This window comes from Frankliniella occidentalis, unplaced genomic scaffold (assembly GCF_000697945.3).
Source record: "Frankliniella occidentalis isolate FOCC.00 unplaced genomic scaffold, Focc_3.1 Scaffold43, whole genome shotgun sequence".
In the NCBI taxonomy this organism is placed as follows: domain Eukaryota; kingdom Metazoa; phylum Arthropoda; class Insecta; order Thysanoptera; family Thripidae; genus Frankliniella; species Frankliniella occidentalis.
In genome coordinates this window covers 965,345-978,894 of record NW_026267173.1, presented here as the reverse complement: position 1 = coordinate 978,894, position 13,550 = coordinate 965,345, and the positions used below count along the sequence as shown (strand labels likewise).

Genomic DNA, 13,550 nt, shown 5'->3' with positions numbered 1-13,550 from the left:
TAATTTATCAGCCTACATCTTTTGAAAGATGTTCACAATTTCCAAAATTTAAGGAGACTTGAGGGATTCTAATAATGTGAATAAAACTGAAAGAATGTATGTATTTCAAATGACTGGCAAGAAACTAAAATTGTTTTCTTAAAAGCTACATAGAGATAAAATCAATATTGTACTCCCTTGTGCCTTAATAAATCTAAAACATTAAGTCACAAGTTTAAATGCCATCTTGTAGACGCTCCAACATTTATATCTATGTACAAAATAGACATCTTTCCTTTTAAAATACAGATTCTCATAGACTATACTTTCTGGACTGCAACAAAAATAAATCTTTATACTCAAGCCCCCTTAAAGCAATTAACTCAACTTTGGTAAGAAACTTTTAAAGCATATCATACAGAACCATACAATTCGTATATATACAAATGCAGAAGTTAGGCATCGCAATGAAAGGTGAAGAAGTGACTTTGATACCTAGAGAAGAGGGATATTCTTGTCATTGTCACACTAGTACAAAAGTATATAATCATTTCCTTAAAAACAATTAAGTTTTGCACTTTGTTCAATTTACATGGTAACATTGTATTGGTGACATACAAATATAAGCAAAATCACAACACATTCAGATGCACAACACCCATTTGACTGCCTATGCTTACTGGGTGTGCCATCTTAATGATCAACTGTATGTATACATACATATATAGTCCTCACTCATCAAAATATAAAAAGAAGTCAAATATTTTATATAATATAAGACAACAATCAGTAAAGATGTTGCCTAATATTGTGGCAAAGCACAAAAATATCACAAGATGAAAGTGGCGACACTGAAATGCACGGTCTGGCCCCCCGTGCTTTTGCACCACCATCACAAATTGATGCCAGAATCTGTCATTGCAGCCCCATTGTCTTGGGGAGAAGAGGTGTTGCTACTACTGCAATGGGCTTGCCTTGTTGATGCATTAGCTGCATGACTTGGAGAGGCAAATGCCATTGGGAATAAAAAGTCTCCATTCGGACGTGGTAGCTTCCTCATAATTTTGCCAGAAGTAATTAATCTTCCAAAACCTTCTTGATGAGCAAATGCATAACCAGAACGAATTGACCTTCTAGTTCTCCTTGCAGATGGTGTGCGTAAAACATCCTGAGATTGTCTAGATCGCAACTGTGCAAGTCTTTGCTTCAGACGGACCCTATCTGACAATGTTGGGAAAACATCAACAAAGTAGAACCTCCATGCAAGCACAGGAATCATAAGGATTGTAACTGTTAACACAGTCGTAAGCCAGAAGTTTCCATCATTCATTGCCTGAAATTCAAGGGAAAAAAATTAGTATCTTCATTGGAAGTCATATATTTTATCTTTCATTTGACAGTCCTCTTACCTTGCTAAGGGAACCAACATAGCTACCGCCAATAACGTAATTATAAAAATATTGCAAAATGAAGTACCACAATAATGAGCCCCACACCATGATGTGATTGAACACTGTCCAATATGATGTATCTAAAGCAATCTGCAGGAAGAGAAAATGGCAAAGTTAGCTACTGATTCAATGATTTTTTTAAAAGTTAATTCACACAATAAAAAAATACAAAAGTTTAACAAACCTGGGCAGTCACTACAATTACAAGAATGGTTGCAACAACACTCCCAAAAAGCATGTGGTCAGACAGTACTAGGCCATTAAAATCAACAGCATCTTTGTAGGTTCCTGAAAAATTTAAAGAAAGAAGGAAATGTGTTAATTAGAATGCAAGGTGGACAAGCAGCCCAGGTAATATATACCCCACCTCAACCCTAATCTGTAAGATGTTAATAATCACAGTATACTCACCATATGGAACAAGAAACAATACACAAGAAGTGAAAAAGCCATGGATTGCGCTCAACATAAATTCTTTCTTGTTGAAAAGTAAGTTCCTATGACCTGGTGTGTACAATTGGGGATATGCCAGAGAATTGCGATCGTTCACATCTTGATCAAACATTCCTAAGGCAAGTACTGGAAGTGATGTGTAAAATAGATTGTACACAGAAATAAACATTGGGTCAAAAACCGTCTGTAAAAAAAGAAAGAGTAATAAAAACTTAACAGTACAATAAATAATAATTTTCAATAAAATGGCATGCTGTCTATGTACCTGGGCACTAAATCCACAGAAGAATGCAAACCAAAAGTGGCATAAAGTAAATGCAAAATTTTTATAGAAAAAGTATCTTAGAAATTTGCACATGCGGTAATACGACCAACGGCCATGTACAAGCAGCAACCTTTCAAGAAACCTAAATTGAGGTATGCTATAGTCTGAAGCTAGAACTGCTTGCATTCCTTCCTGTCCACTTATGCCAACGCCAATATGAGCCGCTGTAAATAAAACAAAAATTAAGTACAAAACCAGGTACCGGTAGTTTTAGTAAACACTGAGGTACAGTACTGCTTCTTGATGCAATAATTATAGATAATTATTGTACCAGTACCTTAGCCAAATTTACTTTACCTTTTATCATTGAGACATCATTAGCTCCGTCCCCGATAGCCAATGTGACTGCTTTGCGGCTTTTTTTGAGCATTTCTACAACCATTGCTTTTTGAAGAGGTGTGACTCGACAGCAAATTACTGATCTGCCTGTTTGGTCAGAAACATTTGAGGAACAAATTTAGATTTAAGATTTATTCTGACCATAGATGAAGTTTAACTGAAATATTTTTAGGTACTCACACTGGGTACAAACATCTAGGAAAAGTTTTTCTAACTGTGGATGTAAGGCATGCACAAGTGAGTGCCCATTGACGATGATTGCATATCCTGCTGGTATCTCTGGTTCCTCTGGACTTACATCCCGTTGATACTCTGATTCACTGCACCATATAAAAATTGTTGTTAAGCCATAATAAAAATTAATTGACTTATACACAAAATCTAGCTAATATCTAACAGACTTAGATCACTACAGAAAAAACACAGACTACTGCTTGGAATTTCAAACTGATAATCAGTCAAACTTGACTCTTTTAAATATTTTTAAAATATCACACAATTTCAAAAAATTACAAAATGCAGATTGTAAGAAACACAAACACAGTAGGCATAAACAAAATTAGCTGTCAAATAGCAAATTGCGCTACTGTAGACATCTCCATTTTGTTTATTAGATTTCATTATGAAGTTTACAAATAATGCATCAGCATTGCATCACAAGCAGTAGATAGCAGTGCATAATAGCAATCAGAGGTAAAGCCCAAACCAAGGCCTCTTTTTTTCACCCAATTTGTGACTGCTTGAATCCACAAAGTAACTCAGTTCAAGTGCTCATTCCCTAAGGATGTATTAATCATTTAAAACAAAACAAGTGTGCTTTCCATTCACCAAAATATGAGTGCTAGGGTGACGTTAAGCACAGATCAAGGATGGAGGGAGACTGGTGTTCAAGTGCAATGTGCTTTAACAGATAAATGTGGTAGTGGAAAAAACTTTTAATATTGAATTACCTCAAAAACTAAAATTTAGTGACATACAACAGTGATAATCTACTTTTCTTCAGCAGTAAGGAAAACTTCCACTGAGGTTCTCCATATTGCAGGGGCAAGGTACTATTTAATAGATTATATTGTGAGCAAAAGAGAACTATTTGTGTGTCCCAAAATGTAAATGCACTAAGATGGTATACTGATAAGGGCAAAAAAGGGCATGTGAGAGTATAGGCACACTGATTCCTACAAATTATCAGTAAAACTACAATTGACTAATATTTCTAGCTCTAGCCATACAACACAAAAGCAGACAGAGGGAGAGAAGGGACAGAGAGAGAAGGAGATGCATTAGCCATCTTACTCCCAACACAAGCCCACATGAAAATTCAATGTGTTTGCTGTGGTTGAGTGTTTGCTAATAGCACAAAAATTGTATACTACCTGATTATCCAAAACCGATTTTCAATAACAAAAACATGGGTAAAATAAAAGTGCTTTGAAATGTATGCCATTGTAATTTTTACCTGAAGGTGGCCGGAATGTTCTCCAATTAGGCTCAAACATTCGCTCACACTACCAGAAACAACCCAAACCACATTACAAACATTACAATTTCCTTTCACACCACCATGTGCAAAATTTGGTAGGTGACTAATTTATGTGAACCCTCTTTCACAACTAAGAAAGTGGTGCAATGAAGCTGAGAGAGATTCCAATATTATTCCGCCATCCACTTTTCAAAATAGTGCCAAGTTGAAAATGACTGTTGGAGCACGAGTTCATAAGAAATTCAGTTTGATGGGCCACGAGATTATGTGCCATAGAAAATGCCATGTACTTCAAAAACCAATCATTTCAAGGGGGAAAAAAAAGAAAAATATGCCACTGCTCTATGGGATCACTTTTCTTCTTCTTTCATTTTAATGAAAACAAAATGCATCAAAAGGTGTACTGGAACATTGTATTGCGCTATTTAAGTCACTAAGACTCTTTCATTTAGTGATAACCCAATATCATGAAACAACTATGTTCAGCATGGTCTCAAAAGTGAGCATTGAGCATGCCACAGAGAAGCAATCAGCCAGCACAAATATCACAAAAAGGCCCACTTTTTCATAGGATTAGTCAAATTGAGCTCCATTTAACCTGCACCCTTTACTATTTGATTACTACTATCCTTTTCAGCAATCCTTCACCTTGGTTAAAAACAACTAGCAGCAACATATTCTAAAACACACAAATCTCAATGGCAAAAGCAAGCTTTTCTTATAATCTGGTTGCTTTTCCCCATATTTCATATGGTGAGCCATTCTTGACTACTCAGAGAAGAGATGTACATAATTATTTCCAATTACTCAGCTTTAGAATTAGTGTGACATTAGGTTAGGTAATAAAAACATCCCAGAAGAGAACCTCAGAAAACATGTTTTCCTGAGCCATTTGAAGCATATGGCCATCTTTTCAAAGAGGAAATTTGTAAAGTTTTAACACATCTTTATTTTTTGGGGAATTTTACTAGAGAAGGAAAATAACATGCTCAATTAGGAGACATGCATAACTCACATCAGGTTTCATTTAAGATTTTTTGCAAGAATGTACGGAGGTGTGCTTAATTTTAAGCTTTAAGCCAAAGAGAAATACACTAGAATTTGATAATTAATTTCTGTTTGTCAAAATTTTTGCACAGCAATACAGCTTGGACTACATTAATTAAAAAGAGAAAAGCAGCAGATGTTTGCTTGTTTCCTGAGTTCTCAGATATCAGTCCCATATTTTAACACATTAAGAAAGATATGTATTTTAGCATTCAGAGCACCACTCAAGCTATACTGTCACCTAAAGCAAATCTACTCGAGCCGAGCCGAGCCGAGCCGAGCAGAGCTGAGGGTGGTGGCGTACTACCATAGAAGTTAATCAGGAAACTCCTTCTGCCTCTGTCACTTCGCTGGCCCACTCTACCTGTTTCGGTCCCACCTGAAAGTCACTATGCTGACAGCAGTGTTGGAAGTGCCCGTGACATTATTTCTGGCATGGTCATTTGCTGGTTGTGACCTATAGGCAACTTCAGTCGGAGGGTTATAAGAATCAGTCATTTCACCCACTGTCCTGTGATTATTACACTGTGGGCTAGTGGAACTATTGCTGTGCGAATTTCCCATTTGAGTACGAAGAGCATCTTTGAAGTTAGTTAACTGTTCTTCCACATCATCATATGAATGACCATCAACAACAAAAATGTCAGCCATGTCATCCGCCAGAAGCTGACATGAATATCCAATATTAATAGCGGTTTCTGAAAGAAACAAAAGGATGGTCAAGTTGAGTCATTGAATCACTCACAAATTATTTTACAGGAGATCAGTGACAAACCTTGTTTATCTCCAGTTAGCACCCAAATTTTTATACCAGCCATTCCAAGATTTGATATTGTTTGGGGGACGCCATCTTGTAGTTTATCTTCAATGGCAGTTACACCTATGACAAATAAGAACACAAGGACTTCAGCAAAATGAATAGATAAAATTAAAATGTTTGTAGTCAAGCAGATAGCCTGATAGCCTTACCAACTAGTGTCATGTCTCTTTCAATTTCCTCATAGATGGAATCAAGCTTTTCATCTCTATTTTCCATTGAGAGGGCTGCTTCTTGATGACGCTGTTTCCAATTAGCAAAGAACACTTCATCCAAATCTCTGATAGCTAAACATAATGTGCGTAACCCTTCCCCAGCAAATTTCTAAAAAAGATTTTAAAAAATTAAATTTTAACATTTTATAAGTTGCTTTGATACTTGCATTTAAAAGAGTGTTACTTGACTGATTGCTTACATTTAAGTGCTCTTGAGTTTTATTCCTAATTTCCATCAGGCCAGGCTGCAGTCTCTCATAGATCACATTATCAGCACCTTTGCAGTACAATCTTAAACGGCCATCTTTCCTTAGAATCACAGACATGCGCTTCCTCACATTATTAAAATCAAGGATGCATAACAGTTCATATACTTCCCTGTTTCCCATGACCTGCATCAGAAATTAAAGATCAAAATAAGAAATATAGTAATTGGTGCATATAAAATTCTTAAACATATCAGTAGAGTACAAGCAGATTGCACAAACCTCAACAGTTATGCTGTTGGGGGCCCGCTCTTTAAATACAAATCCGAAATTTCGAGCAGCTGAAACCAGCGCTGCTTCATCTGGTGATTGTGCCTGATATTCGAGATTACCTGTAAATCAATTTATTGGATCAAAATTCGCAAACTAATGTGGTACAGTATAAAGTGAGATTTTATGGTTATTACTTACCACTACGATCTTCAGCCATCACAGTATGACACAATGCTAGTAAATTAAAGAATGCATGAACATCTTGGTCGTTATTTCTTACAGCTTCTACAAGAGAGCCATCAAAAAACTTGAATTCTGGTTCATAGTCTGGGTTTGATGAAAAATCAAGGGGAGCTGAACTCTGCAGAGGTGGAGGAATAAAAGAATGAAATATTGTTGAACTATCTAGGTAAAGAAATTTTTCACTAAAAATACAAAAACAAAGAACTTCACAAACCTCCAGTACTTCACCAGTCTTTTCATCAATAACATCCCCATAACATATACCACCTATAGAGCACTTATTAAATGTCATGATATTCTATGGAAGAAAACAAATGCATATTGTTGAATTATGTATAACTTTAAAAAGTAGATTTTTATGAAAAAAAAGAGTATGGCGCAGTACCTGAGTCAATGTTCCTGTTTTATCAGAAAAGATGTATTCTATCTGACCCAGCTCTTCATTTAGAGTTGTTGTCCGTGCTCTTGCACCAGTTTGAGAGTTCTCATCAAACATTTTCTCATCCCAGTTTATCAGAAAACTTTGCACAAATCTTATGACTTCAACACTGGATGAACAGATATATAAACACACAAAGGTACAATACAATCCACATTTTGCAAACCAAGTACATACACAAATTCTTTTTAAATGAATACTTTACCTGACATACAGAGAAATTGGGACAACTGTATTGAGGACAATTGCATATGAAAAAAAGACAAGAAGAGCAATAACTGTTGCCCCACTAATTTTTTCACTAGGGACTAGTGTGTCCCATGGAAGGTACTTCTGGAAGAACTGTCCAGTAATAGTTTCCCAGATTCCACACGCAATCATACAGAACAAGCACACAGACAGCAGAAAGAAAACTATCTGTAGACAAAATAATAACCAATTATAACATTAAAAAGATGCACCAATTTGTGAAAATTGTAGATGTTATAAGGTAAAACACTTACTCCTATAATGATGAAGTTTAGTAATCTATCAATGCTTGTGCGCTTAAACTTGGTCTTCCCAGAATTTTGCATAAGTTTTGTATCTTTGCCAGCAAAGATTACAACACCATAGCACCACTGGGTGTTACGTAGCACACAACCTCTTAGAACCACTTTGTCATTGTCCAAAGGGTACCTAAAAATATTAACACAATAAAAAATGTATCAAGGATAACATGTTTAATTTTGAAAACATTTATGTTTGGATAGATGTAAATCATACCTTTTTCCTTTCCAGAGTAAGGTACCTTCAAATTTATTTAGAAGATTGTTTGGAGTTTCACAAACAATTTCGCCATTAAAGGCTCCTATTAAACCATCATTCTGACCCATCTCTGCAGTTTCAACAAGGCACTGACGGCACTTCAAATTAGTCTCTCTGTAAGATACAAGAAGAAATAACATACTTGGATTATACCATACTGGATTTAAAAATACTAAACTGTCTTTGGGAAAATTTTAATATTAAAAAAAGGAATACTCTAATACAAAAATTTGTAAAACTAACCCATCAAGTTCCGCAGTCTCAATGTAGCATAAGCCATTTGGTTCACTCGTAGAGAGAAGAAGAACATCAGCAGCGACAAATTGATCATTCTCCATTCGGATGACGTCACCAACTTGAACTTGTGCCCAACGTTCCTCAACCAACTTTCCACTACGGACAACTTTTGATCTGCGTTGATTGACTTGACGGTCACTAGAATGTCTTTGCTGAAGAAACAATATGAAAGCGTGTTATTCATTTAACTGTGAGAGGGTAAAAAAAACAGCTATTTCACCATGAGAAAACTTACATAATCATCATATGCATCTTTAATGGCAGTAAGAGCAAGTACACCAATGAGTGGTATACCAGTTGTGATAGGAGTTAGGGAGGATATGACAGGAATCATTTGTAAGACTAACAAGCAAAGAAAATAGAAATTTGCAAGCCTTTGGAACTGCTCAAAAAGGTTGAGGGGAAGGAATGTCAGAACGGTGTACTTAGAGGTCTTAATGTAGTTGTTCTGGAAAAGAAATTGAAACGCAGACAAATAAAATGTATCTTATTACACTGTAGCAAGAGGAAACACAAAGCAAAAATTAAGTTGAATATCAAAACTTACAGCATAGTTGAACTGTGTATTATACTCCCCATCGTTGGCTCTGATCCTCCGCTCCGTTTCTGCAAGAAGAAAACAAAAATTTAGTTTTAAAGGACTCTTGTCTTGTATACGCTATCACCACCTCTACGTTACAATTACGAAAAATGGCAAAATATCATCGGTTAACAGTAAATGGAGAGCTAGAGGCTCTACCCTGAGCACAGAGTTGAATAAACACACACAAAAAAAATAATAATAGTAAAATATAAATTTAAACAAACGAAATAAAGAAAATGCAGGCATAGCACTAACATAGAGTCATGGCACCTAGTCTACCAGAAATAAGCATGCAAAGTAACAGCAACAGTTGCTTCGAGAGCCCATACGAAATTAAAGCGCCCTGCGCGAAATGGGGGCCTGATGAAGCCCCTCATGTGCGACTGCCTCCTCCTCCTCCTCCTCCTCCTCTCCACAACCAATCCCACTGTCTCTCCTCAGCCCAACACTCCGGCAATGTCACCTGACGGCCAATAAGCTGCCCGGTGCGTGCGGGCACAAAGTACAGAATGTAAGTACATAATGTTCTGTACTTTGTACGTACGGGTACGGGTGGGTCTGCCGACTAATTCAGAATATCGCCTCGTGTCTCCGTCCTTGTCACACCCGTGGGGCACCGCCGCAAGACTGGAGAGAGCGCGCACGATGGAACGCTCTACTGAATGAGTCGGCTGGGGCGGGTCACTCGTGGGGTTGGCTGGGTCAGACGGAAGGGAAGGATCGGGGGTAGAGGAGTGCGGCGGAGGCGGAGGGCGGCGCCGAGCACCACCAAGCGAGAGCGGGCGAGGCGAACCAATTCAATCCAATCTACAGCAAATGTACTACCATCGACATCGAACGGTCAAGAGTGCGGGCGGGTCGTGGACGGAACGGGCATGTCGGACTGCGCCGCAGACCTGCGCAAACCACTAGGACGCCGGACCTTCACGCGCTTTGTTCTGTACACCAATCCAGGCAGCTTCACGGAGGAGGCTCAAGAGTAGCTGTTTCTGTTGCATCTAAGGGGTACAATAATGGCCATGCTTTCGATACGGATGATAATATGTGTTCTTTGACAAATATGTCGGGCATACTCATGCAGCAGTTCAAACAAACTTCAGTAAATACAAAGGCCAAATCAATTTTACGAAAAGTGAACAACTCTCGAGATCCACCACCCTCAGGCCTGGGGGAAATCACAACCCCGAGTCCCAATGCTCGGTCTACGGCAAAGTGTCATGAATATCCACGGCCGCACCCCCGCGCGTCTGGGGCGGGCGCGAGGCGTGGCGGGGCGGGCGGGGTGGGGCGGGGCGGGGATCACCCCGTCCACTCACCGATGGTGATGAAGCCGCGGAGGTACTCGGGTGGGCCCCCGTGGCCGGGCGCGTGGCCCAGCGTCTGTCGGTACTGCGTGGCCCCGCCGTGCCGCCACACCACCAGCTTGCCCAGGACGGTGAGCAGCGACTCCCGCAGGCCGTGCGGCCGCCGCGGCGGGTGGCCGTGCAGGCCGTGCAGGCCGTGGCGGTGGTGCGGGTGCGGCGACTGGTCCAGGGCGGCGGAGGCGGCGGGGCACAGGGGGACGGACTTCCGCCGGCGCCGGCGCCTCCGCTTGCGCCGGTAGCCGACGTGGCGCACTTCGTCCTCGTCGTCCTCCTCCTCGTCGTCATCGTCGTCGTCATCGACCTCGTCGAGCACGTCCTGGCTGCCACCACTGCTCCCGCCGGCCGCGCGGTCTACGCCGTGGTGGTGGTGATGGTGGTGGTGATGGTGGTGATGGTGGTGGCGGAACTGCAGGTCGTCCAGCTCCACGCCGTCCGCGTCGTCATCCTCCATGGCCTCCATGACGCACAGCGGGGCCGCCATGTTGACCGAGTCATAGCGGTGCGTGGGACGCGAACGGAGCCAGAGGGGGGATCACCTCCCCATGTCGCAGCGCCACGTCTACACACATACACACACACACATATGCAGGGGGCGGCTCTGGGGTGCGGAGCGGAGTGCAGATGCGGAGTGCATAAGAGGCCAAAACTCCCCGTCGGCGCTGTTAGGCTGGGGCGGAGCGCGGCGCGGCGTGGACACACTCAATGGGCTCGCAATCGCGACACTCTGCCGCGCGCGGTCCAGAGTCCAGACTGGACCAGCGCGCGCTGCCCTGGGGGTCTCGGCGCTGGCCTCGACGAGCAGCCCGGCGGACGACAGCCTCGTGTCCAGCGCGCTCCCGAACTGCCGTCTGACGACTTCCTGACCCAATTTGGAGGCGACGCGGGGCGCGTCACGTCCGCGCGATGCCTCCGATACCGCCCTCTCCGTGACGGACTCTACGAGAATACGTCCCCCTCGCCCAACGACTATCCTAACCTGATCCTAGCGCCTCACAAACTCGACCCCCCGGGCTTGTCACGGACACCATTCCGTGCCGCGCGTCGCCACGCCTCGCCATCGACCGAAAACCGAAGGCGAGAAGGTCTCCCGGATGACCACAGGGGCAGGGCGTGATGCAGGGGCACGGGGGGCAGGGCATGGGCCGCCAGGGGCTGGCACGGGGGAGTACCGACAGGTAGGCAGGGTGGGCAGCGCCAGGAGGGGCGGAGCGCTACGGGGGGCAGGGCGCCCAGCCTCGGCCCGCTGTGCACCAGCCCAGCCAGCATCCAGGATGCACGACCAGGCCAGGCGCAGAGCAGGCACGAGAAGCACCTGGTCAAGCTGGGCAGGGCCGCGCAGGCCGCGCCACGGCTCGGCTCGGCCCCGCGCCTCGGCTGGCTTCGGTCCCGCCCCCCGCTCGGCTCGACCCCGCTCGCCTAGGCCAGGCCCACGGCCAGGCCGCAGCAGCAGAGTGGGCACACTCACACACAATCAATACTTTTGTACGGAGTGGGGGAGGGGGCGCCCCGCGCCCGCCCCGCGCACCCAGCCCGCGCCCGCGCCCCGCGCCAGCCCCGCCGTGCACCGTGGCGCCGCGCCGCCCCTGCGCCTCCCTCCACCGCCGGTATCTCTCCGCAGCCCGCACCTTTCCGTCAACAAGAGCCACTGCTAAAACTTTGAGCGCATCCCCGACCGACTGCCTATCCTATCGCTGCCGCGCACGGCCCGGGCAGGCCAGGCCCGGGCAGGGCCATGTAGGCCGCGCCAGCGGGCCGCGCGCTAACTGGGTCAATATCAGGGCTGCACTCCGACAGAGCCGCTCTAGAGCCGCGCGCTCAGGCCTCTGGCTGCACTCCGCACACGCACACTCGCACTCACTCCACCGCACAGACGGCCCGGGCCAGGTGCGGCACCCGACCGACAGCTGATGAGTCGCGTCCCGTACCGCTCTCTGGGCGAGCCGCGCCGTGCCGCGCTGGCTGAGTCCTGGTGCGAGAGCCGCGCGCCGCTGCGCTATGACCCCCGTGCCTCGGCCCCGGTGCTCCTGTCCTCACACTGTCGTCTGCTGCTGCCCTGCCCTCCGAGCCGCCCAGCACGCCCGGCCCACCCCCGCGGGCCCGCGCAGTCCGCGCCTGGCCGTGGCGAGCCCATCCGCGGCATCCAGCGGGCATCCCGCAAAGGGTTCGGGCGTCGGGTGTCAGGCGGCGCCACCGGTCTGCCGCCGCCGTCCCGACGCCGCGCTGGCCGCGCCTAGACCCCTCGCCCGAGGGCCCCGCCAACTCCGCCGCCCGCCGCGACGCCGCGCTCTGGCTCTGGCTGGCCCAGCCGCGCGCGGGGGCTTTCAAACGGCGCGCCAGCCGGGTCCTTGCATGCCATGACGGACAGCGCCAGCGATGAGTCGTTGCCTTTTCCCCGAAACTGGGGAATCGATCCGTCGTAAAGACATGTTCTCGACGTGGCGCGGCACCTTAAACTTGTGTGTGTGTGTGTTCCTATATTCCACGAAATGACAAGACCGGCGTGAATAAGAGATGCGGCACATGAATGAGAAAAGGATATCAATCAATGAATGGATGGGCCAAGAGTAATAACCATGCAACAGAAAGGCAGCTCGATCACAAGTAAATATGTAAGGGAGTCCGTTGGAGACTTGGCCATGGCAGGACGGCGCAGAAGAAGAAGACGAAGTGAGGGCTGCTCGTGAGGCCTCCGCCCGGAGGACGAAATGGAAACGGCGACGCAGAACCGCAAGGAATCATTGACAGGATAAAGGTTCGACGCACGACTAAAGTATCCGTGACAAATAAAACTACAATATCGCCTACGTACAAAAACGACGACAGAAACAAATGGCTTACAATCGTTTGATACGAGGGGTACCCAATTCGCCAAAATCGTGTACAAAGACTAGAAATAGGAATGACTGTAGTTGATTGTAATATATTGGTACGACTGTAAAATACTGTAGAGACTGTAGATAAGGAAATGATTGTGTGCGATTACATATGACTGGAGGTGACTGGGGGTGGGACTGGAGGTGACTGGAGGCGACTGGAAAGTGACTGGAAGTGACTGGAAGTGACTGGAAGTGACTGGAAGTGACTGGAGTGACTGGAAGTGACTGGAGTGACTGGAAGTAATGGGAATTGACTGGACGTGACTGGAAGTGATTGGAAGTGACTGGAAGTGATTGGAGGTGATTGGAGGTGATTGGAGGTGTGACTGGAGATGATTGGAGGTGATTGGAGGTAA

The 13,550-nt window shown here is 44.8% G+C and overlaps 1 protein-coding gene across 1 annotated transcript in view; it reads right to left on the bottom strand.

The window, feature by feature from the left end:
- LOC113208810 (phospholipid-transporting ATPase ID) overlaps positions 1–10,860 on the bottom strand; it is a gene marked incomplete in the record, with an annotated part of 18,096 nt that extends 7,236 nt beyond the window's left edge. The window contains 22 exon segments of the mRNA XM_026425998.2: positions 1–1,312; positions 1,389–1,520; positions 1,615–1,718; positions 1,842–2,067; positions 2,149–2,372; positions 2,506–2,634; positions 2,728–2,867; positions 5,439–5,772; positions 5,850–5,954; positions 6,044–6,215; positions 6,307–6,498; positions 6,595–6,704; positions 6,784–6,946; positions 7,043–7,126; positions 7,214–7,376; positions 7,473–7,684; positions 7,771–7,945; positions 8,033–8,188; positions 8,318–8,523; positions 8,607–8,819; positions 8,919–8,977; positions 10,271–10,860. Coding sequence (XP_026281783.1) covers positions 872–1,312; positions 1,389–1,520; positions 1,615–1,718; positions 1,842–2,067; positions 2,149–2,372; positions 2,506–2,634; positions 2,728–2,867; positions 5,439–5,772; positions 5,850–5,954; positions 6,044–6,215; positions 6,307–6,498; positions 6,595–6,704; positions 6,784–6,946; positions 7,043–7,126; positions 7,214–7,376; positions 7,473–7,684; positions 7,771–7,945; positions 8,033–8,188; positions 8,318–8,523; positions 8,607–8,819; positions 8,919–8,977; positions 10,271–10,799 — 4,269 coding nt within the window.
- Between the last annotated feature and the right edge of the window lie 2,690 nt (positions 10,861–13,550).